The 24,423-nt window shown below is 41.2% G+C and overlaps 1 protein-coding gene across 1 annotated transcript; it reads right to left on the bottom strand.

The window, feature by feature from the left end:
* Positions 1-29: 29 nt before the first annotated feature.
* On the bottom strand, positions 30-764 carry LOC133059062 (small integral membrane protein 20-like). Its single transcript, XM_061146096.1, has one exon. The coding sequence runs from the start codon at positions 656-658 to the stop codon at positions 455-457; it is 204 nt and encodes a 67-aa protein (XP_061002079.1). The 5' UTR covers positions 659-764; the 3' UTR covers positions 30-454.
* Positions 765-24,423: the final 23,659 nt, after the last annotated feature.

Raw genomic sequence — 24,423 nt, 5'->3', positions numbered from 1 at the left:
TGTACCTTGTCTTCAAAGAGTTTTATCAACTTTAACCTTTTCAAAGAGCCCTATGAGGCTGCTCAATATGGTAGTTTTCCCCTGAAATTTCCTATTTGGAGGATGGAACAGTCTAGGATCTTTCCCAGTCTACTGGTTGCTTGTATTCACATCACAGCGTGGCTGGCTAAGAGGTAGAGACTCAATAATATGTAGATAGCCTTCAAGCCCAGCTGAGTGAGACAGCTTCATTTTTAGAAAGGAAACCAAATCATGAAAACCCTCCTAATAGCATGATTTGTTCCAGGGTTCTTTTAAGAAGGGACGTAATCCTCATGCACAGGACTCTTTATGGCCTTCTAGAGTTTTCTGCTCCAGCCAGTGTTCCCTAGCCAGGTGACTTATTGCGCTTGCTGCAGAACTGAAAGCATGACGTCTCTGTCTACTTGCATCACTAGAGGTGGTGTTCATCTTCTCATTTCCGGCCAAATGGATCCGACCACACTTTCAACCCTGGTGGCTGCACGTCTTCTTGAACAATACCAGCTCGATTAATGGCTTGTTCCTTCTTGTACTCCTCCAGCCGCATTAAGGGCCGGAAGTAGATGGGGTAGAAGGCGGCGCCGATCAGGGAGATGAAGCCACCGAAAATGAGAGCAGTGTGCAGGTTCCGGGACATGGCTCCAGCCGGGGTTACCCGGATTCTCCGAGTGCCCCGGACTCTCCAAACCCGGCTCCCGCCGGCTGGGCCGTGACCCCGCTCGGAAGAGCAACAAGTGTCTTTTAATTTCATGGCTGCAGTCACCATCTGCAGGGATTTTGAAGTGCAAGAAAATAAAGTCTGTCACTTTTTCTGTTGTTTTCCCATCTATTTGCCATGAAGTGATGGGACTGGATGCCATGATCTTTGCTTTTGAATGCTGAGTTTTAAGTCATCTTTTTCACTCTCCTCTTTTACTTTCTTCAAGAGGCTTTTTAGTTCCTCTTCGCCTTATGCCGTAAGGGTGGTGTTATCTGCAAATCTGAGGTTATTGATGTTTCTCCCAGCTATCTTGATTCCAGCTGTGCTTCATCCAGCATGGCAATTTCACGTGATGTACTCTGCATATAAGTCAAATAAATACAGTGACAATATACAGCCTTGATGCACTCCTTTCCCAATTTTGATCCAGTCCGTTGTTCCATGTCTGGTTCTAACTGTTGCTTCTTGACCTACCTTTGGCTACTTGATGCAACAAGCTGACTCACTGGAAAAGACCCTGATCTGGAGTTCCCATCTCTTCAAGAATTTCCTACCATTTGTTGTGATCCACACAGTCAAAGGCTTTAGTGTAGTCAATGAAGCAGAAGTAGATGTTTTTCTGGAATACATTTAATATTAAAGCACTATTAAATATATCTTTAAAGGTATTTGGAGACCGAAATGAGAAGATAATTTTCTAAGTAACAGAATTAATTCCAGAATATACAAGGACATGGAAGAGAACAGTCACCACAAAAGAAATGGAAAAGATTATTAAAGATCTACCATCCACCTCCCTGACTTCTGTACCCACTGGCCACCACTGCAAATACAGCCTAGATTGCTTTGTGGATGAATTGCTTCAGATTTTTAAGTAATAGATAATTCCAGTGCTGTTTAACTCATTCCAGAGCACAAAGAAATATACAAAGCTTTCAAATTATTTTTAGAAAACCAAAACATTGTATCAAAATTTTACAAAGATAACACTAAAGAAGAAACCTAACATCCAATCTCACTTAAGAATAGAGCTGAAAAATGTTGTATTAAATATTAAAAGCATATAATTCAACAAGACATTAAAATATGGCAAATGAAGCTTGTTTTGAAAGCTAAGTATTTAGCATATATTATCATAATGCACTATACTAATATAGATCAAAGGAAAAAATCTTCATCTCTGTCAATGGCCTAAAGACAGTTAATAAAGTTCAATAATTAGTTCTGATTTAGAAACACAGACAAACATGCAAACGCATAGGAAAACTATAATAGAAGGATACTTTCTTCACCAAACAACAATAAAGACTAACATCCTGGTGAAAGGAGCAGTTCAAGATAAGAGAAATTCTTAGAAATTTAAAATATGAGAGAAAGAAAATAAAAGAAGGTTTGAAAATAAAGTTAGAAAAAATATTCTTGGATGTAGAACAAAGAGAAAAAGAAGCCCTGAAAAACAGAGAAAAATTAAGACTCTTGGCAATCAACCTAGTAGATAAAAAGAATTCCAGAAATAGAAATTTAAAAAAAAACCTGAGGAACGGGAGAAGAGTATCAAAATATCAGCAATAGTAATACAAGTAAACATTTCACAAGAGAAGAATTTGAGTTTTTTTGATAGAAAGAATACACCAAGGACCCAGTACAATGAAAGAAAAAAAGGTGATTCATACTGACATGCTTCATCATGAAATATCCATAAATGGGAATAAAGAGAAAAAATTGAAATGTTTACAGGAGGAAAATCAGATCATTGCTAGAAGAATAAGAATGGTATTTATCTTCTTAACTATACAAATGGGAGGCAAAAAAGACAACAGAAAAACATTCACAATTTTAAAGAAATAATTGCTCTTATTTCTGTGTATGTAGCAGGGGAGCTGTATTCTATACCCAGTCAAACTAGCAAAACAGGGGTAACAGTTGAATAAGACTGTATTTTAAGACTAGCAATGTCTCAAGAAATTTATTCCCTGTAAATTCTTTCTCAAATGATACTGTAGGATATGCCTCTCAAAAATAAGAGATTAAACAAATTAAGAGGAAAACTTGGGACCAGAAATATGGGAATAGAAAGGAAAGTCTCAGGGCCACAGTGGAATAAATCATTCTTAGTGGAAGTGGAGAAAGGATTTCCCAGATGACATTTCTTTAGGGAAAAAATTGAACTGATGGATTTTTCTGAGGGAAATGACCACGTGGAAATAGAATGAGAGGGATTCTACAGTTCTTTGGGAGGACTTGATAGGAATTATCATCAGTAAATTTATCCACTGACATATATTAGAGAAGCCATGTTCTAATTTTTTGCTTATTCTTTAAAGTACAGAACTAGTTATCAATAATTTTTATACCTTTCCAATGATTAAGCATTTCAAAATGGTTAAAGTATGACTCTCCTATAACTGTAAAGTGAACACATGTCAAACATTTTATGTAAGTCATCGATTAATGAGGAAACCAGTAAGATGTCACAACTAGTTCAAAGAAAACTCCACAGAAGAGACATTTAAATAGGCAATCAGTAATACTGAAGTGGGTGTTCTAATAAATCCAAAACCAGTGTCTTCCACTGGGGAGAAATTGAATGAATTTCCACTGGACATATTTCACTTACATCTTTAGTGACAAGATTCACTTGCATTACTGTCAGTTTTCTGTAATTTATAAAGTTGTAAAATGGCTCAAAGGCAATGGAAGTCACAGATCCTATGGCATCAAATAACTCAGAAAGGTCCACTATGAAATATTTCATTGGAAGAATAGTAATTTTTTGCCCATTTCCAAGTTTTCTACATTTTTTCTGACATGCAATTAATATTTAACTTTTAAATTCTATTTTTATTTAAAAGCAGAGTGGAGGAAAATGTGTTTTATTGTCCTATGAAAGGGATACATAGCTTTTTGGATAGTTGTTATGAGCTCTTAGAGCAGTTTATCAAAACTGTAGGCAGAATTCTAAGAGGGGCAAATTTTTGAGCTACTTTAGTATTCCTGAAGGGAGAAGGTAATGGCAACCCACTCCAGTACTCTTGCCTGGAGAATCCCAGGGACGGAGGAGTCTGGTGGGCTGCCATCTATGGGGTCGCACAGAGTCAGACACAACTGAAGGAACTTAGCAGCAGCAGCAGCAGCATTCCTGAGTCTGTGACATGAAGCCTGTTGAAATTAATCCTTATTGCATATCCTAAATGCTATGTGCTAGAACCCTGAAGTCAAACATTTTAGTTCTTATTGACACTGATCTTTTCCATAGTAGCTAAATGGTAACAGTAATGGTCTTAAAAGGAGGATGCCAAAAAGCTCAGGGGACAGAAACCAGGTTTTAGTCCACAAATATTCTGTCTGAGACATAAAACCTACGTACAGTGCTCAGTACTTTTAGATGGTTGTATCAGTTCAGTTCAGTTCAGTCACTCAGTCGTGTCCGACTCTTTGTGGCCCCATGAACTGCAGCAAACCAGGCCTCCCTGTCCATCACCAACTCCCAGAGTCCACCCAAACCCATGTCCAATGAGTCGGTGATGCCATACAACCATCTTATCCTCTGTTGTCCCCTTCTCCTCCTGCCTTCAATCTTTCCCAGCATCAGGGTCTTTTCAAATGAGTCAGCTCTTCACATCAGGTGGCCAAAGTATTAGAGTTTCAGCTTCAACATCAGTCCTTCCAATGAATATCCAGGACTGATCTCCTTTAGGATGGACTGGTTGGATCTCCTTGAAATCCAAGGGACTCTCAAGAATCTTCTCCAACACCACAGTTCAAAAGCATCAATTCTTCAGCTCTCAGCTTTCTTTATAGTCCAACTCTCATATCCATACATGACCACTGGAAAAACCATAGCCTTGACCAGACAGTCCTTTGTTGGCAAAGTAATGTCTCTGCTTTTCAATATGCTGTCTAGGTTGGTCATAAATTTCTTTCCGAGGGATAAGCGTCTTTTAATTTTATGGCTGCAATCACCATCTGCAGTGATTTTGGAGCCCAGAAAAATAAAGTCAGCCACCATTTCCACTGTTTCCCCATCTATTTCCCATGAAGTGATGGAACCAGATGCCATGATCTTAGTTTTCTGAATGTTAAGCTTTAAGCCAACTTTTTCACTCTCTTCTTTCACTTTCATCAAGAGGCTCTTCAGTTCTTTGCTTTCTGCCATAAGGGTGATGTCATCTGCATATCTGATGTTATTGATATTTATCCCGGCAATCTTGATTCCAGCTTGTGCTTCTTCCAGACCAACACTTCTCATGATGTACTCTGCATACAAGTTAAATAAACAGGGTGACAATATACAGCCTTGATGTACTCCTTTACCTATTTGGAATAAGTCTGTTGTTCCATGCCCAGTTCTAACTGTTGCTTCCTGACCTGTGTACAGATTCCTCAAGAGGCAGGTCAGGTGGTCTGGTATTCCCATCTCTTTCAGAATTTTCCACAGTTTATTGTGATCCACACAGTCAAAGGCTTTGGCAAAATCAATAAAGCAGAAATCGATATTTTTCTGGAACTCTCTTGCTTTTTTGATGATCCAGTGGATATTGGCAATTTGATCTCTGGTTCCTCTGCCTTTTCTAAACCCAGCTTGAACATCTGGAAGTTCTCGGTTCATGTATTGCTGAAGCCTGGCTTGAAGAATTTTAGGCATTACTTTACTAGTGTGTGAGATGAGTGTAATTGTGCGGTAGTTTGAGCATTCTTTGGCATTGCCTTTCTTTGGGATTGGACTGAAAACTGACCTTTTCTAGTCCTGTGGTCACTGCTGAGTTTTCCAAATTTGCTGGCATATTGAGTGGAGCACTTTCACAGCATCATCTTTCAGGATTTGAAATAGCTCAACTGGAAATTCATCACCTCCACTAACTTTGTTCATAGTGATACTTCCTAAGGCCCACTTAACTTCACATTCCAGAATGTCTGTCTCTGGGAGAGTGATCACACCATCGTGATTATCTGGGTCATGAAGATCTTTTTTGTATTGTTCTTCTATGTATTCTTGCCACCTCTTCTTAATATCTTCTGCTTCTGTTAGGTCCATACCATTTCTGTCCTTTATTGAGCCCATCTTTGCATAAAATCTTCCCTTGGTATCTCTAATTTTCTTGAAGAGATCGCTAGATCAGAAATAGCTGTGAAAAGAAGGGAAGCAAAAAGCAAATGGAAAAAGGAGAGATATACTCATTTGAATGCAGAGTTCCGAAGAATAGCAAGAAGAGATAAGAAAGCCTTCCTCAGCAATCAATGCAAAGAAATAGAGGAAAACAATAGAGTGGGAAAGAATAGAGATCTCTTCAAGTGGGTGTATAGCCATGAAATTTTCTTCTTCTTCAACATCACCATCTCCCTTTCATCTGACCTTTAGGATCTGTCCATGGGAACAAATAGGAATGCAGATTTGTTTGAGAATCCTAACCGTATGGAGGAGAATGCCTCTTAAGAGCATCACTACTTTTGGGTAGTAATGATCAAGAATGAGGGGAAATCACTAGACCTGGAGGAGGAGTCACTAGAACTCGCCTCCAAGAAATAACCAATGCTGATGCAGTTATTAGACTGAATAGAATATTGAGGGTGAGGAAAGACAGTGACCACAGCTACACAGATCTTAATTTACTGACAATATTCTCATTTGTGGAGTGCTAACTCAGACATAGAGAATGGCCCCCATTCCAGGTACACATAAAATGTCTGTTTTCTATGTTACTCCCAATAGCGATTTTTCTTTAAAGACCCAATCTAAAAGTTGTTCTAACCCTATACATTGAGAGTCCTCATTTCACTCTTCCAAAAACAGTTTACAGCACTGAGTTATAAATCAAGTTAAATAGGAACATATGATGAACGTCCTTTCTCTTTCTAGCTTCTTGGGGAAGGGTGTGTGCATGTGTGTGTGTGTGTGTGTGTGTGTGTGTGTGTGTGTGTGTGTGTCTAAGGATCTGACTGTCAGGGAAAGGGACTGAACTTATGTGATGATATCAACATGTGTCAGGCTCACTGCTCTGTCTCTTATCCCATGAGATAGAGGTTTTACGCCAAAATTACAAACAAGGGCATCATGGCACTGCCTTGAACCCAACACAAGACAGCTATTAATCTGACTTGAGGCTGTCCTGGTAACAAGCCCACTGTTTCTGCTTTATCAAACTGCCTCACTAGGTATGGTGGCTGGGGTTGTGCTAGTCTGATTCCCAGCTGTGAATCAATCCTCTTGGGGAGCTCTTCTCCTTGCTCCAAGATTCATTTTCCTGTGTTGTGTGTCTTTATCCTCTAGCTACCCACCTTCAGCGTTCCTTCTTGGCCCCAGGCCCAACATCCCCTTTCGCATTGTCTGTGCTTCTTGAAATATCCTATTCAGGACCCTTCTTGGGGTAGCTTTGAGCCTCTTCAAAGGCCTTCTCTCTCCTCTGACTTCTCGCATCACTTAGAATCAATTCTACTTTTCACTGAGCATCATGTCCTGCCTTCTGTTAAGTGTTCTCTTTCCTACAGGTCGGGGCTTACTTAGATCCCAAGTTGTGCTATCAGACCCTGAGGGCAGTGATGTGGTCTTAAGCTTCTTTGAAAATTCCCACTTCAAGTCTAGGACTCTGCACAGACAGGGTGCTCAGTAAACATTTGTTTTTAAAAACTTTTCAAAGTTATTAATTAATTTTTATTGGCGTAGAGGTGCTTTACAATGTTGTGCTAGTTTCAGGTGCATAGAAAAGTGGTTCAGTTATACATACACATACATCTGTTTTTTCAGATTCTTTTCTCGTGTAGGTTATTACAGAATATTGAGTAGAGTTCCTTGTGCTATACAGTAGGTCCTTGTTGACCAGCTATTCTATGTATAGCAGTGTGTATATGTTAATTCCTCCCCCCGCTCACTTTTCCCTTTGGGTAACCATAAGTTTGTTTTCTAAGTCTGTGAATCTGTTTCTGTTTTGCAAATAAGTTCATTTGTACCACTTTTTTTTTTTTTAGATTCCACATGTAAATGATATCATATGGTATTTGTCTTTGACTGACTTCACTCTCTAGGTCCATCCAATCCATGTTGCTGCAATAAACACTTGTTAATTACATTCATGAATGACATTCTTTGCAAGCATTTCCCATCTCCTTCTCTCCACTGTTACTATGGAAATAACTGTACCTATTTCATCAGAATTCCTGCAAAAAGGATAGCTTCTGGTAAATACAGATTTTTCCAGGACTACTCTTTTCCAGGACTACTCATGAGTAATTAAGGTTTAATTTATTCCAACATTCCCAAGAACTGTTTATTTGTTTTCGTACTGGGATCTGCATTTTTGCTCTTAGGGAGATAGATGGGGATTTCAGAGCAAGCTGAAGGGGGAATTGTTTTATTCAGAGGCGTATACACCCCCCTTATTGGGGAGGCTGAGAGAGACATCCCGAAGCTCAGACTTACACAGAGCAGGACTGTCGTAACTGATGTGCTGCACTTAACTATGCTTCTCCTTCCTTTGTCCCCTCCTACTTGGATTCTCAGGACACCTCTGTTCTTCCTGACTACCATCTTTTTTTCCCCTCTGTTCCTCAAAGTGAGGGCACGTGAGGCTGGCCTGATCCCAGCTCTGTGACTCTCCTTTCCCAGAGTGTTCCCCAAAGAGAGGTATGGTCAATCCTGCCTTTCTTCTGCATGCCTCCAATGATGATGAGGTTGGCCCAGTCACTTCCTGGGTATTTTCCCACACAGAAATCTTCAGGGTAACCCCATAAAATCTGGGTCAGCCTCTGTAACAGAGACCATCCACTCCAGTCATCTTTATTTCATTCCCATGGTTTCCAATAAATTTCTTTCCAAAGTACCACTTACAAGACACATATCCACCTATCAGTTTCTAAAATGTTTTTTGGTCTATTTGGTTCCAGGAATTGGGTTTCTTCACAGGAATCATTGCCCAACTTCTTGTTTAAATGATTTAAGACAAAGCTTTTCAATCTAACATGATAGACTTGAAGAGAATAGGCTAAAATTTTCCGCGTAAGGAATCTGAGATACCCAGGCTGAACCACTTTTGCTGGCTCGCACAGAATGGGAAAACCAGTCTGAACCTCAGGACCCACTCTTCTGGGCTCAGTTCCCCTCCCTGCCACCAACAGCTTTGTAAACTTGCATTTGCATTTTTACAGTCTCAATTCATAGAAACATCTCACTTTGCCTTTTAAAAGCCAAGTAATAATGTTAGAATAATTTGGCAGTGAAACGACATTCTTAGATATAAACAGGGAGAGCAGGGAAGCCATTAGTCTCCTATCCATCCTGGGGGAAGGGGTGGGAAATGTATCTTTAAGAAATTAAGGGACAAAATAATTACATTTAGAAATCAAATTTCTTTCTGACATGTCACGCTTAATATCAGTTACCCATTTTCCTTTCTCTTTGTGCTTGCCTCAGAATTCTTCCTGACTCAGAAGCTAACTTTAATCTTCTGCTGCTTTATTATTAAATTAACCTTTTTTTTTTCTTTTTGTTGGGAATGACTGATTACCAAGCAGACATTAAATTTAAAAATTCCACTCTGTGAAGTGGATTTTCCCAAACCCACTAGACCTTGCTGACAATAGGAACAGTATCTCCAGTAAAACCTGGGTTGTGGTCGCCAGAAAGACAAATATGTCTTGGACCACACCTGGAATAACAGATACCAGGAGCTATTAATCTAGTCTTCTCTCCCTGGAGGGTGAGATTTCAGTTTTCTTAATGTCCAGGGTCTTAGAAAGAGGATAAGAAAATTTCAAAGTCCTGAGGAGAAAGGAATTTGGTAAGAAAGAATTCTGATAATTGTAGAATTTAGAACTAAGAGGGTCCAAGTATATAATCTAACTCCTTCATTTTAAAGATTAAGAAAATGAGATGCAAAGTTGTTATGGCTGCAGCCCACAGGTTTATACAGGTCTGGCTAGGTTTCTCATAAGTACTTTCTCTAATGCACTGGCCTCTGAATGCAGGCACTGGAATGTATAATCCAGTTTTATTCAGCCTGTTCAGAATGTCAATTAATTGCTCTTCCTTACTGGGTGTTCCATTAAGTGTCCCCCAGTGCCACAGTCCATTCCTTTCTGACCTCTTTTTCATATCTTCCTTTCCCTCTTTTATGCTTTTTTTCTTTCATTCTTTTTTTTTTCTTTTTCTTTTTCTTTTTGGGCCTTGCTGCGGGGCTTGAAGGATCTCAGTTCCCTGACCAGAGATCAAATTTGTGCCTCCTGCAGTGGAATCACGGAGTCCTAACCAGTGGACCACCAGGGAATTCCTCCTATTTTTTCATTTCTGATTACTTTTACTTATTAAAACATCTAAATCCTGAATAAAGAATCAGGTAATAGATTTACAGGTGGTGCTAGTGGTAAAGAAATTGCCTGTCAATGCAGGAGACATAAGAGACGTGGGTTTGATCCTTAGGTTGGGAAGATCCCCTAGAAGAGGAAATGGCAACCCACTCTGGTATTCTTGCCTGGAGAATCCCATGAATAGAGGAGTCTGACGGGTTTCAGTCCATGGGGATGCAAAGAGTCAGACACGACTGAAATGACTTACCACAATAGATTTAAGATTCATGATAAGGAAGATGATGCTGGTATTGTTAACAATACCTTCCATTGTTCTTTCCAGCTTGCAAAGCTCTCTCAATTCATTTTCTCCTCCCATTACAACCTAGGAGATGAGTTAGGTCAATATTATTTTTGTTATTTCATACAGAAACCAAGACTGAGGTGAGTGAAACTGTATGCCTGAGGACTCTACCCCAGGAAAGGAGACGAACTCAGGCGTAAAGCCTGTGTTTTAGGGCTCTGAACCCAAGAGTCCTAAACTATTTAGAACTTTAGAACTCTGCCTCTCTGGAGTGTGGTTCACTTAGAGAGCAAGTCAAAAAACACCGCCAGGAAGTACAAGATGATAAAACTATCACAAAGGTTTTGGGTAAACATAAGGGAAAAACAAATTGTTGACCATTCAATAAAATACGGGAATCATTTACAAAAGGAGATTGTGTAGTATCTCCCTTAATAGAGGGTTTACCTGATGAAGCAGGTTCCTAGTTATTCCCTGAAGCATTCCAAAGTGTGTTTTCAGAAGATGTTTTGGCAATATGTATCAAAAACAGTAAAGACGTGACTAACAGCAGTTTCTCTCAGGCAAATTACTCATTATCTTCTAAGTTGTTTCTTCATCTGGTAATAACAGGGTTTGGGGGAGGATTAAATAAAGGAACATTAAACATCCTGGCATAGTGAGGGCATTCGATAAATACAATGTTTAATCATGATAATATTTTCACTTGTATGAGGAAATAGCAAGCATAAAGATTTAGTGATAAAGACATTCTTAGCTATGTTTTTATAAATAATAGTGAAAAGTTGGAAAGAACCTAATGTCCAGCAATAGGAAATTGGTAAAGCAGGGCATTCTGGTACAGCTACATGCTAGACTGTTAGACAGCCACTGAAACGATTACAAAATATAATACTACATAGTAAGATGTTCATGGTTTATTGTATTTTTTAAAAGAAAATTATAAAATATTAAAGATATTGATTTTTTGTTTATATATATATATATATATATATATATATATAAAAGATACTTTGCTTAGTTGCTAAGTTGTGTCTGACCCTTTTGCGACCCCATGAACTGTAGAGGAGTCTGCCAGGCTCCTCTGTCCACAGAATTTCCCAGGCAAGAATACTGGAGTGGGTTGTCATTTCCTTCTCCGGGGGTTCTTTCCAACCCAGGAATCAAACCTGTGTCTCCTGCATTGGCAGGCAGATTCTTTACCACTGAGTCACCTGGGAATCCATAAGAGAGATGTAGACATAGATAAAAATCTGGATGGGTTAACGATAATCAACTGAGGACAGGATTATGAATGCTTTTAGCTTTCTTATTTTTACTTGTCAGTTTAAAATGTTTTTTTCCAACAATGAACATGTAGTGTATGTGAAAAAATGTTATGTTTATTTGAAAAATTTCAGGTTTTCTTGCCTTCCATCCTCTTCCTCATTTTTGGTGCTAGGGACTAGAGACAGACAACATTCATTAAACCTTCACTTAACAAGTTTCAGTTCAGTTCAGTTGCTCAGTGGTGTCAGACTCTTTTCGACCCCATGAACTGCAGCATGCCAGGACTCCCTGTCCATCACCAACTCCTGGAGCCTATCCATGTCCATTGAGTTGGTGATGCCATACAACCATCTCATCCTCTGTCGTCCCCTTCTCCTCCTGCCCTCAATCTTTCTCAGCATCAGGGTCTTTTCAAATGAGTCAGCTCTTCGCATCAGGTAGCCAAAGTACTAGAGTTTCAGCTTCAACATCAGTCCTTCCAATGAATACCCGGGACTCATCTCCTTTAGGATGAACTGGTTGGATCTCCTTGCAGTCTAAGGGACTCTCAAGAGTCTTCTCCAACACCACAGTTCAAAAGCATCAGTTCTTCGGCTCTCAGCTTTCTTTATAGTCCAACTCTCACATCCATACATGACTACTGGAAAATCCATAACCTTGACCAAACAGATCTTTGTTGGCAAAATAATGTCTCTGCTTTTTAATATGCTGTCTAGGTTGGTCATAACTTTCTTTCCAAGGAGTAAGTGTCTTTTAATTTCATGGCTGCAATCACCATCTGCAGTGATTTTGGAGCCCAGAAAAATAAAGTCAGCCACCGTTTCTGCTGTTTCCCCATCTATTTGCCATGAAGTGGTGGGACCAGATGCCATGATCTTAGTTTTCTGAATGTTGAGCTTTAAGCCAACTTTTTCACTCTCTTCTTTCACTTTCATCAAGAGGCTTTTTAGTTCCTCTTCACTTTCTGCCATAAGGGTGGTGTCATCTGCATATCTGAGGTTATTGATATTTCTCCTGACAATCTTGATTCCAGCTTGTGCTCCCTCCAGCCCAGCATTTCTCTGATGTACTCTGCATATAAGTTAAATAAACAGGGTCACAATATACAGCCTTGATGTACTCCTTTTCCTATTTGGAATAAGTCTGTTGTTCCATGCCCAGTTCTAACTGTTGCTTCCTGACCGGCATACGGATTTCTCAAGAGGCAGATTAGGTGGTCTGGTATTCCCATCTCTTTCAGAATTTTCCACAGTTTATTATGATCCACACAGTCAAAGGCTTTGACATACTCAATAAAGCAGAAACAGATATTTTTCTGGAACTCTCTTGCTTTTTGGTGATCCAGTGAGTGTTGGCAATTTGATCTCTGGTTCCTCTGCCTTTTCTAACAACTTTAGCCCTCATTTAACCATTCTAAGTCAGGCACTATTCTAGGTCCAGTTGTAGAGGTAGAAAGATGGGCAAAGCTGTCCTCAAAGAGCACTTGAATAGAGAGAAACTCTAAAATAAGCCCTAAAGAATGGGGAGTAGACCCCACATCCAGATGAGGTGCGCATTGCTGGGGGAGCGGCCCCTCCTAGCAGTTCTAGCAATTTACTCCCTCTTCCTGCGAGCGGCCTGCAGGTTGAGGCCTGACATCATTTACTTGGATAAAAACAGCTAATCTCTCATTAAAGAGTGTGATCCCCTTGTGGGGAATGTGCTGTGTCAATATTGGTAACTTACACCTCAGTCTGAGTCATTTCCTGAGAGCAGATTATCTGACTTTACAGGGAAAAGGGGAGGAGGTGCAAGTATGCTGAACCCCAGGTGGTACACCTGGTCCACCCAGGTGGGGATGAAGGAGTCTGACTTCACAGCCCCTGCACCTTCACAAGAGTAAGGGGAAGAAGGCGGGGTGGGGAGGGCCTGGTATGTTGTAGGAACAAAAATGGGTAGGTGAGTGGGTAGGTCATGGGTAGGTCATGTCCTTTTTAGTTTTCCATGGATTCATTTTGGTCCCCGGCAGTTTCCCCTCAGATCTAAAAGCCAATGTCATCTTTTCTTCTCTTTTCTCCCCACTTTGTTCCCCTTCCACTGTTCAGAAGTAAATTCATGTTTTAAGTGTACTTCAAATACTGTTTCTTCCATAGGTTTGATCCACTGGATTCCCTGATCCCATTTTATCAGATGATGTTTGTCCTCATTTCTCCTACGCAAGGATTAATTTTTACATTGTGTCGTAATTACAAATGGAGGCAACCCACTTCTCTTCTAAAGATAGACGATCATTATGGACAGGGTTTGTGTCTACAAATCTTTGTAAGCCTCTGTGACACCTTTCAGTCAAAACAAAAATAAGTATTCTCCTCACAGTGGCACAGGTTGGAGTATGTATCAGGAGTCGGATAAATATTTGTTGGACGAGTTGAGTGAAGGAATGGATGAAAGCAAAATTTGCTATACACGGGTACCACTCAGCCATCTGCAATGCGATTTCATGAAACAGCAAGTTGCCATGGCAACGGGACCCTTTGCCATTGTATTCCATTCCCACCCTCCCCTCTGGGATACTACATGTGGAAAAAGGCAGCAAAGCCTGGATCTGAAAATATTTGAGCCATGGGGCTGGTCCTTAGCTACATGGTGAAACAGAGGATCTAGTTACCAATCTTATTGGCTCTGTGGGGTCAATACTGTGATAACTGGGTAATGATCTTGCATAGATCAAAGGGATCTTTGATTTTTCTGAGGGAAAGGAAGAGCCAGGGGGAAGAGAAATAGGCTGGGATGGAAGGAAGTTTCAAATACCAGCTAGATGTTTAAAAACTCAGTTGAATTTCATATAATTCAGTTGAATATCTGCCAGTCTTTCCCCACCAGCCAGACCCAATGATCTTGTCAGGCTCTTGAACTTCAGCAAACAGAGAGAGGCTTGAACCTTTGGCACCTATATTTATAGACCATTAGCGACATGAGTGGAGAAGGCAATGGCAACCCACTCCAGTACTCTTGCCTGGAACACCCTGTGGATGGAAGAGCCTGGTAGGCTGCAGTCCATGGGGTCGCTAGGAGTTGGACACGACTGGGCGACTTCTCTTTCACTTTTCACTTTCATGCACTGGAGAAGGAAATGGCAACCCACTCCAGTGTTCTTGCCTGGAGAATCCCAGCGATGGCGGAGCCTGGTGGGCTGCTGTCTATGGGGTCGCACAGAGTCGGACACGATTGAAGTGACTTAGCAGCAGCAGCAGCAGCAGCAGTGACATGAGAGCAATCACAATCATTCCTGGAGTGTCCGTACATCCCTCTCGTAACTTAAACAAACTCCCCCTGATAGTGACATTTGGATCCCTCTTCAACCTAACTGCATCCCTGCCCTCTACTGTTTCCCTAGCAACTGGACAGCATGGAGAATGTGATGGGAGGCTGTAAAAGGAGCCACAGTAAACACGATGAATAATAGCAAAGGTGTGTGCCTGGCAGCCTTGGTACAGTAGAGGGTGCAGAGGTTTACTTTCTGTGGGCTTTTTCTGTGTTTCTCATCTTCATCTCTTCCAATCCCTTTGGCTGTGTTAGTTCTCACATCTCCATGAGGCAGGCAGAACCGAGCGTTGATAGCTTCCAATTTTCAGATAGATCGTTCAAAGGAGAACTAAGAATGGAGAACTAAGAATGATGAGTAGGTTTTCTTAAATCATGAAGTTTGATCAAAACTAGTCTTAGAAACTTTGCATCTTTATTCTGTTATTATTATTTGTTTCCAGTATTATTTGTTTCCAGTATTCAGAGGCAATTGGGACGCCTCTCCAGGTGAGGCGGGAGACCCAGGGTCCCTTTCCACGTGCCACAGGGATGCTGGGATTCCTATCAATTTTCAAGAGGAGTCAGGCATCGTCTCCTTTTGAGACCACTGGTGCTGGACAACAGTCCAGAGAAAGTGCTGTTTATCATGTTTTAATAGGTCCATCTTTTATTATTGTTATTACTATTATTGAAGTCATCTTCCCTAATGATGACTCAATGGTAAAGAATCCACCTGCCAATGCAGGAGACTTGGGTTCAACCCCTGGGTTGGGAAGATCCCCTGGAGAAGGAAAGGGCAATCTCTTCAGTATTCTTGCCTGGGAAATCCCATGGACAAAGAAGCCTGGTGGGCTATAGTCCATGGGTCACAAAAGAGTCACACATGACTTAGTGACTAAATAACATTATTGAAGTGTAGCTAATTTGCAATGTTTTGTTAGTTTCAGTTTTATAGTGGAGTGGTTCAATTATATATATTATATATATATATGTAAATATATATACATATATTATACACATTATACACATATATGTGTATACACATATTATACACATATAATATACACATATATTCCTTTTAGTATTCTTTTCCATTATAGGTTATTACAAGATATTGAATGAAGTTCCCTGTGCTATACAATAGGACCGTGTTCTTTATCTGTTTTAGGAAAAGGTCTAGTCTTAATATATGACATGGCTGAAGCCTCTGGTCCTGCTTGGCAGTTTCCTTGTCTATTCCATGATAGAACACTTTATTTCTTGGTCAAAATTCTTTCGTTGTTGTTTGTGTTGTTTAGTTCCTCATCAAGCATGACTCACTGAGAGAACACACCCCTATAGAGTGTCATGCAATAATTTCCAACAAGTATGCAAAAGTCATTTTCTTTTATGGTTCCACATTGCCTGTTCATAAATTGTGTTCCAGATACTGATGTAGGCCTTTGGAAAACCAAACAAACAGATGGAAGCCTCTGCGTACACTCTAGTTGGGGGGAGCCACAGTGACTACTAGATGCTATAAATTATGAAAATTAGGTTAGAAGGTAACAAATGCTTTGAATCAAGTCAAGTGGAGGTAAGAAGGATGTAGAGTAGGCGTTAGCATTTTAACATTAAGATAGGGTTTGCAGCTCAGGCCACACTGAGATGATGATGTTCGAGCAAAAGGTTGGAGGAAGTGAGGAGCAGAGCCATTCTGAGATCTGAGCAAGGATGTTCAGAATAGGTGAAGCCAGCTGTGGGAAAGTTGGGGGCCGTGTTGCCGGTATGTTTGAAGGGGGTCGGGCTCAGGCTGGGACCCAGAAGGCACTGGAAAAGGAGGACGACGTGAGGGTTCAGATGAAGGAATGGATCAGGACTTGTGGGGGGTGGGGAAGCCCCTGAGCTTTGACTTCGAGGAGAATGGAAACGTTCAGAGAATTTAGGCCCCAAAGAGACATGCATCTTCTGTTTTAACAAATCCTAAAGGGAACAGGAAGGCCATTTCGGAGGCTATGACAGTAAGCCAGGCCAGAGATGGCGTTGCTCAGACCAAGGTGCTGACCATGGAGGAGGTGCATGGTCAGATTCTAGATTTTTTAAATATATATATTTATTTGGCTGTACAAAGTCTTGGTTGTGGCATATGCAATCTAGTTTCCTGACCAGGGATTGAACTCCAGCCCCTTACATTGGGAGCACATAGCCTTAGCCACTGGACCATCAGGGAAGTCCCTAGATGTTTTATGAAAATATTGCTGATAGGATTTTCTGATGGGTTAGAGTTAAAAAAAAAAAAAAAGAAATCTTACTATGTTATGCATGTGTGTGCTTGCTTGGTTATACTGAAGCATGGTGCATGGAATACACACTAAACTGTTAATAATATAATAGTTACCTGGAGGGCAAGAAGGGTTGGGAGGGGAGGAGGATCTTGGCTTTAGACGTGTGTTTTTCAGTGTTGTTTGGCCTGCTGTAAATCACACTGCTGCTTTTTTGTGCTTTAAAAGCAAAACCCAACAACTTATTTGTCCAAAGAGCACCCCCGATGCTCCTCTGACTTGCCCTCACCTGATTTTCCACATTGGTAGGGCTCACGGAGCGATTTGTCCCTGGCCCGTTTCCCAATCCTAAAAGCAGGGCTTTGGCTGTCCGCGTTGGTTTTTCTTGCCATCTGCCAAGTGCTTTGGCACTGCAGGGGATAACATGTACCCTTCGGCTCCACATATATTAAACACAAATATAAAAAAGAAAATATCATCTCTAAACACTTTTTCTGTCTCTGACACCTGGGGCCATAGAAAAACCCCTCAGTCCATTTGGGTGGCTTTATGCTTCTGGATACAAGTTGGTTCTTCATGTCTGGTGACATTAACACAGAAAAGAAAATGTACCCTAGCCTCTAAGCCAAGAGACAGGGGGGTGTGGATGGGCTGCCAATATTACTTTTCCTTGAGATTACTTTCTTCTTTCTCTCTCTTTTTAATAATTTTATTTATTTATTTGGTTGCACTGGATCTTCATTGCTTCGGGGGCTTTTCTCTAGTTACGACAAACTGAGGCTACCCTTTAGCTGGCAGTGTGCGGGCTTCTCATTGCGGTGGCTTCTCTTGTTGGGGAGCGTGGTCTCTAGAACATTTGGGCTCCAGCAGTTTGGGATGTGGGCTCAGTAGTTGCAGCTCCCAGGCTCCAGAGCACAGGCTCAGTAGTTGAGGTACACGGGCATGGTTGTCCCTCGACGTATGGGATCTTCCCGGACCAGGGATCAAACCCGTATCTCCTGCACTGGCAGGCGGATTCTTTACCATTGATCCATGAGGGAAGTCCTGAGGTTTCTTTCTTTTTCTTTTCTCTCCCTTTCTTTTTAGCTATTGCAGGTTTTCGGAGGCAGAGATAACAGTCACAGGAGACAGCTGTGGCTTTGTCCCGGGCCGGCCCTCCACCCACATCCTTGCTCGGCTCACAGAAATATTATCATGGTGAAAGGAAGGAATGCTTTCTCCCGTGCAAGGAGTTCTGTAGCCTTTGTTTATCCTGTTCCATGGTTGGGAGAGGGGGTGGGCACTCTTCACATTCTTCCTAAAAATATCTCCAGTGTGCTCCAAAATATTTGTCACCCCACACAGAGAATCCTGCAAATCCTCGCCGTAGAGCCTTGGAAAGGAGAACACAGACAAGTCTCCTAAGAGGACTTCCTCTCACCTGGGTCTTCCATCGGCCATTCTGGAGAGCGAAGGGCGTTGTCTTTGAGGCCAAGATCAGGGCTTTCTGCAGCTTTGTATCTGGTTTTGCTGTGTTCTGCTTACTTTACTAAATGCAAACTTGAATGAAAGGCTCGCTATCACTTCCCCACCACCGCAAGATTCTTCAGGACGTGGGAGGCGGATTCAGACCTGGGGACAGTTCTGAGCCTCCTGGTCAGGTGTTGCCAGGTCTCCGTCAACCTGGCCGAGGTGTCCATTCTGTTGATGTCTACTGTCTGGTCTCTGCCAAGGGGTTTGCCATTTGGGTCTTACGTGTACTCCCGATCCTTTTCTCAAGTAGCAGAAGCTGAGTTTGTGATGAGTTAAAACACTCCTTTCTATGAGTGTAAATGACTTCTATTTATGCTGCTGCCGTTGCTAAGTCGCTTCAGTCGTGTCTGACTCTGTGTGACCCCATAGATGGCAGCCCACCAGGCTCCTCTGTCCCTGGGATTCTCCAGGCAAGAACACTGGAGTGGGTTGCCATTTCCTTCTCCAATGCATGCTTGCATGCATGCTAAGTCTCTTCAGTCATGTCTGACTCTGTGCGATCCCACAGATGGCAGCCCACCAGGCTCCTCTGTCCACGGGGTTCTCCAGGCAAGAACACTGGAGTGGGTTGCCATTTCCTTCTCCAGACTGCTATTTCTACTCGGGTGCTTTTTCCAAAGACAGTCCCAGTACTGGTCTGACATGCTCAGAGCTGGTGTCTTCAGACTTGAGAGGACAGCGTGCTGGTGTCACGCACCCTTGGTTGTCCGTGAGACCCACAGCAAAGCACTGCTTTTCCTTTTTTCTTTTCAACGCGTACAAATCTCTAAAAGCAACATTTCCCCAACTTCTCTCATATGGGATGAGACATCTCTCAGTTCTCTTTGGATGTTCCTTCTGTTTTTATTTATTTTTCTTGTTAATTGCAGACATGAAGAGAAACTGCTGGTTCCTTCTCCCATCCATTCTGACTGAGGGCAGGTTTCTCCTGTGCAAAACTAAAATGAAACTCTGGTCCTGAAGAGGAAGCTGGTTTGAGAACTTGGAACCCTCCCATGCTGCCTCAGTTTATCCACTGATAGACATTGAACTACTTGGGTATAAATGACTTTGACTCCAATGTTTACTCATCAAACACTCTGTTTGTTAATGATTCAGCTCTTAGAACACATCTGCCTCTGGTTCCCTCAGTTAACCGCTATTAACCTTAACTCTACAGTTAATGCTTTCAGTTCCCCAGGAAGTATAAGGAGAATTGTCCCTTATTCAGTGGGTGTGTAGAAGGTAGATATGAATTATGACCTGTGTCCTGACCCTCAGAACGAATGGCCTGGTGAAGTGAAGGCACCACTGTGGTCACTATTATGAATAATAACAGAAATTTGCATCACCGACACATAGATACACAGACTCTCCCGGCTCATCTTTTAACTTAGCTTGTGGCCCAATCTTCCTGAGTAGCAAATAAATGTAATACTACTTTGCAACCTGTAGGATCCAGAATCCAGAACCCAAAATAAGGGAGTTATTAGTGGTACAGATAAGTAGGGCCACAGAGAGAGATAATTTCACCTGAGGAGAGACATAATCATTTTCTTTTCCTTTCTCTTCTTCTTTATTCTGTGCCCCGTGCCTTGTGGGATCTTAGTTCCTAGGGCATGCATGCTAAGTCACTTCAGTCATGTCCAACTCTTTGCGACCCCAGGGACTGTAGCTCTGTCCATGGAATTCTCCAGGCAAGAACACTGGAGTGAGCTGCCATACCTTCCTCCAAGGGATCTTCCTGACCCAGGGATCAGACCTGCATCTCTCTCATCTCCTGTATTGGCAGACAGGTTTTTTACCACTAGCACCACCTGGGAAGTTCCCAGACCAGGGATCAAGCCCAGGCCCTTGGCTGTGAATGTAGAGTCCTAACCACTGGATGGTCAGGGAATTCCCTAAGAAATGTTATCTTTCTTTAAAGATCTGAAGGCAAATTATCCACATGTCTTCTATAATATTTGGTAATTGTCATCTCATTCCTTTTTTTAAAAAAACAGTATTGATAAGATCAGCACTAGGTAATTGTAAATTTATTTATAATTGTTTCTGGAAAACCCTCAAAGGAATTTAAATGGCAGAGGATTATTGTGCCATTTGTAAAGACCACTGGGAGTCTAAAATAAAATTTTGAAAAAGTCTGTCTTACTTGAAGCCTTTATAAATTTCTAGCAAATAAAAGTCATAAGTATAGTGGCTAAAAACATGGGCTCCAAAGTGAGTGTCTAGTTCCAAGCCTGGCTATGCTACCTGGGTGACTTTGAAGGAGTTTCTTAATGTCTGTTTTCTTATCTGTAAAATGGGTATGACAACAATAAGTAAACTCAAAAGGCAAATGAGAGGCTTTTGTAACAATCATCATTTTCTGAGCACATCCTGTTTATTGAACACTTTTTATTTCCAAGCCCTTAATCTCTGCAACAACCCCAGAAGTTTGTCCATATTAGTCAGTTAGGCTCTGCATGCAATGCCCTTCAGACTGTGCCCAGCCATCCTAAAATTCAATCAAAGCTACCTAGTGTTGTGTTCTCATTGAGAGAGCAAAGTGAAATCAGCATGCCTTTGGAATGAAATAATTTAACAGGAGGGAGGCCGTTTCAATAGGAGGCAAACTCCACGCATCTTACTTATGAAGTGAGTTCATTTGAATTTGTCAACAAGCTCTTGCTAAGTGAAATCAGCCAGAGAGCTATAACTTAAGGCTATAATTAAAGGGTGAGTTAAAAACAGTGCCAGCAGATTGGGTGGTAGGGACAGGCCTCGCAGGGTGCCATGCATGCTACCTTTTGGCTTCCTATTTTCCTTAATGTGACCCGAGAGTGCCATGGATTAAACGGTGGAAAAGCAGTAACTGGAGATTTGTGGCCAATGTGTGAAGCAAGCCAGAGAAAAAGCAAAATGATGAAGGGAGATGAAACACACTAGAGCATTAATTTTCATACTTCTAAGTTTTAAGATGCCTCTGGTTGCTATTTAGTTGCTAAGTCATGTCCGAATCTTCTGCAACCCCATGGACTGTAGCCCACCAGGTTCCTCTGTCCATGGGATTTCTCCAGGCAAGAACACTGGAGTGGGTTGCCCTTTCTTCCTCCAGGGGACCTTCCCAACCTAAGGATAGAACCCTAGTCTCCTGTGTCTCTTGCATTGTCAGGCAGGTTTACCACTGAGCCCTCCACACTCTTAAAAAATTATTACAGACCTCAAAAGAGCTTTTGTGTTCTTGGGCTGTTTCTTATTTTTACCTTATTAGATGTTAAAATTGGGAGCATTAAAAATTTTATTAATTCACTTAAAAGTAATAAAATTTATGTCTTGATAGCATAAATAACCTCATTTAAAAAATGAAAAACAGCTTTATTTTCCAATACCAAAAAGCTTTATTGCTTTACATTTTTGCAAAAGTTGTTAATGTTTGGCTTTTTAGTAAATAGCTTGATTCTCAGGTCTACTTTTTCATTCAATTTGTTGTGATATATCATTTTGGTTGAAAATCTATCTTGTCACATATTTTTTTGGAAAAGAGAGAAGTATTTTAATAGCTTTCCAGGAGATTATGAATATTCTTCTTTGATAATACACTAACATTTGACAGGTGTTTGATTCTTTTTTTAAATTCATCTTTAGTCCTGTGCCCAAGGAAAATGTTTCTTTTTCATTGCAGTATAGTTGGCTTATCATATTGTGTTTGTTTTAAGGTGTGCAACATAGTGATTGTATATTTTTATAGCATATACTCCATACAAAGTTATTATAAAATATTGACTACATCTCTGCTGTACATCACACCCTTGTAACTTATTCACTTTACAAATAGTACTTTGTACCTCTTAACCCCCTTCACTGATGATTCTTGAAGACTGGTGGCAATGTGACATTTCAACATTTATCAATGAACTTTTCATATTCTATACAAATGTGAGAAAGTGAAAAGTGTTAGTCACTCAGTCGTGTCCAACTCTTTGTGACCTCATGGACTGTAGCCTGCCAGGCTCCTCTGTCCATGGAATTCTCTAGGCAAGAATGGGTTGCTTGTCCATCAACAGATGAATGGAGAAAGAAGTTGTGGTACATCTACAAAATGGAATATTACTCAGCCGTAAAAATGAATGCATTTGAGTCAGTTCTAATGAGGTGGATGAACCTAGAATCTATTATACAGAGTGAAATGAGTCAGAAAAAGAAAGATAAATACCGTATTCTAATGCTTATATACAGAATCTAGAAAAATGGTACTGAAGAATTTATTTACAGGGCAACAATGGAGAAACAGACATAGAGAATAGACTTATGGACTTGGGGAGAGGGGAGGAGAGGGTGAAATATATGAAAAAAGTAACAAGAAACCTTACACTACCATATGTAAAATAGATAGCCAACGGGAATTTGCTGTCTGGCGCAGAAAACTTAAACAAGGGCTTTGTGTCAGCCTGGAGGGGAGGGATGGGGAGGGAGATGGGAGGGAGGTTCAAAAGGGAGGGGATGTATGTACACCTATGGCTGATTCATGTTGAGGTTTGACAGAAAACAGCAAAATTCTGTAAAGCAATTGTCCTTCAATAAAAAATAAATTAATTAAATGAGAAGAAAAGAAAGTCATATTAATAGAAGAGTCTTCAAAAAGGAATTTTATGTGTGTTCAAGCTGTGATTGAATGAATTTGTTTATAACATTTTAAAAAATAAACTCAATAGTCTAATGACTATATATTTTAAAAAAAAAGAATGGGTTGCCATTTCCTTCTCCAAGGGATCTTCCCAACCCAGGGATCGAACCAGGGTCTCCTGCATTGCAGGCAGATTCTTTACCATCTGAACCACTGGGGAAGCCCACATACAAATGTGAGCGAATAAGAGTAGAAAGGGAAAATCCTGTCTTCTCCTCCCCCTTCTCTTTCTCCTCCCTCTCCCCTTCCCTCCCCTTTCTTCTTCTCTTCTTCCCCTCCTCCTCCTTTTTCTTTTCCTTCATCCACTCCTAATAATTTTAACTTCAAAGACCCCCTGAAAAAGTCTGAGGGGTTCCCTAGGTGTTCCTAGAACACATTCTGAGAATCACTGTCCTAGGTAAATAATCTCTCTCTCCCTCATTTTCCTCATCAGCTCCTGTAGTTGCATAGCATAAAGATTTGCTCCAGTTATCTCAGAAGAGGTGGTTTTATTTATGGCTAGAGGTGACTTGAATCCTCCAAGTTCGATTCTCTCAGGTTCACTTTCATGAACTCCATATTCTCGTCCCCATGACACATTATCATCTCCATTCTTTCCTCTGTTTTCTCGTATTATACTTTCTGTTCCCTCAACTTTTTTAAAAAAGTAATTTTATTTAGTTTTGGCTATGCTGGGTCTTCACTGCTATGTAGGCTTTTTGTCTAGTTGCCGTGAGCAGGGTTACTCTCTAGTTACGGTGCGGGGGCTTCTCATTTCCGTGGCTTCTCTTCTTGCGGAGCACAGACTCTAGGGCGCTCGGGCTTCAATAGCTGAGGCTCCTCTGCTCGAGAGCACATGGACTATGGCGCATGGACTTAGCTACTCCACGAGACGGCAGATCTTCCCGGATCAGGGATCAAACCCGTGTTCCCTGAATCGGCAGGCAGATTTTTTTTTTTTTTTTAACCACTGAGCCATAAGGGAAATCCCCACTCCCTCAACTTTAAACTAGCCCCCTACTCCAGTATCCTTGCCTGGAGGATTCCACGGACAGAGGGGCCTGGCAGGCTACAGTCCACGGGGTTGCAAAGAGTCGGACACGACAGAGCATGCGCTCACGTCCCGTCCTCTTACTTAGCAAGATGTTTTAGCTTATGTTTCTATGGATAA

Source organism: Dama dama, chromosome 7 (assembly GCF_033118175.1).
Source record: "Dama dama isolate Ldn47 chromosome 7, ASM3311817v1, whole genome shotgun sequence".
In the NCBI taxonomy this organism is placed as follows: Eukaryota; Metazoa; Chordata; class Mammalia; order Artiodactyla; family Cervidae; genus Dama; species Dama dama.
The sequence above is the reverse complement of the archived record's forward strand: the minus strand, read 5'-3'. Positions and strand labels throughout refer to the sequence as shown.

Coding starts and splice junctions, on each gene's coding strand:
- LOC133059062 (XM_061146096.1), bottom strand. CDS start 658: ATGTCCCGGAACCTGCACACTGCTCTCATTTTCGGTGGCTTCATCTCC.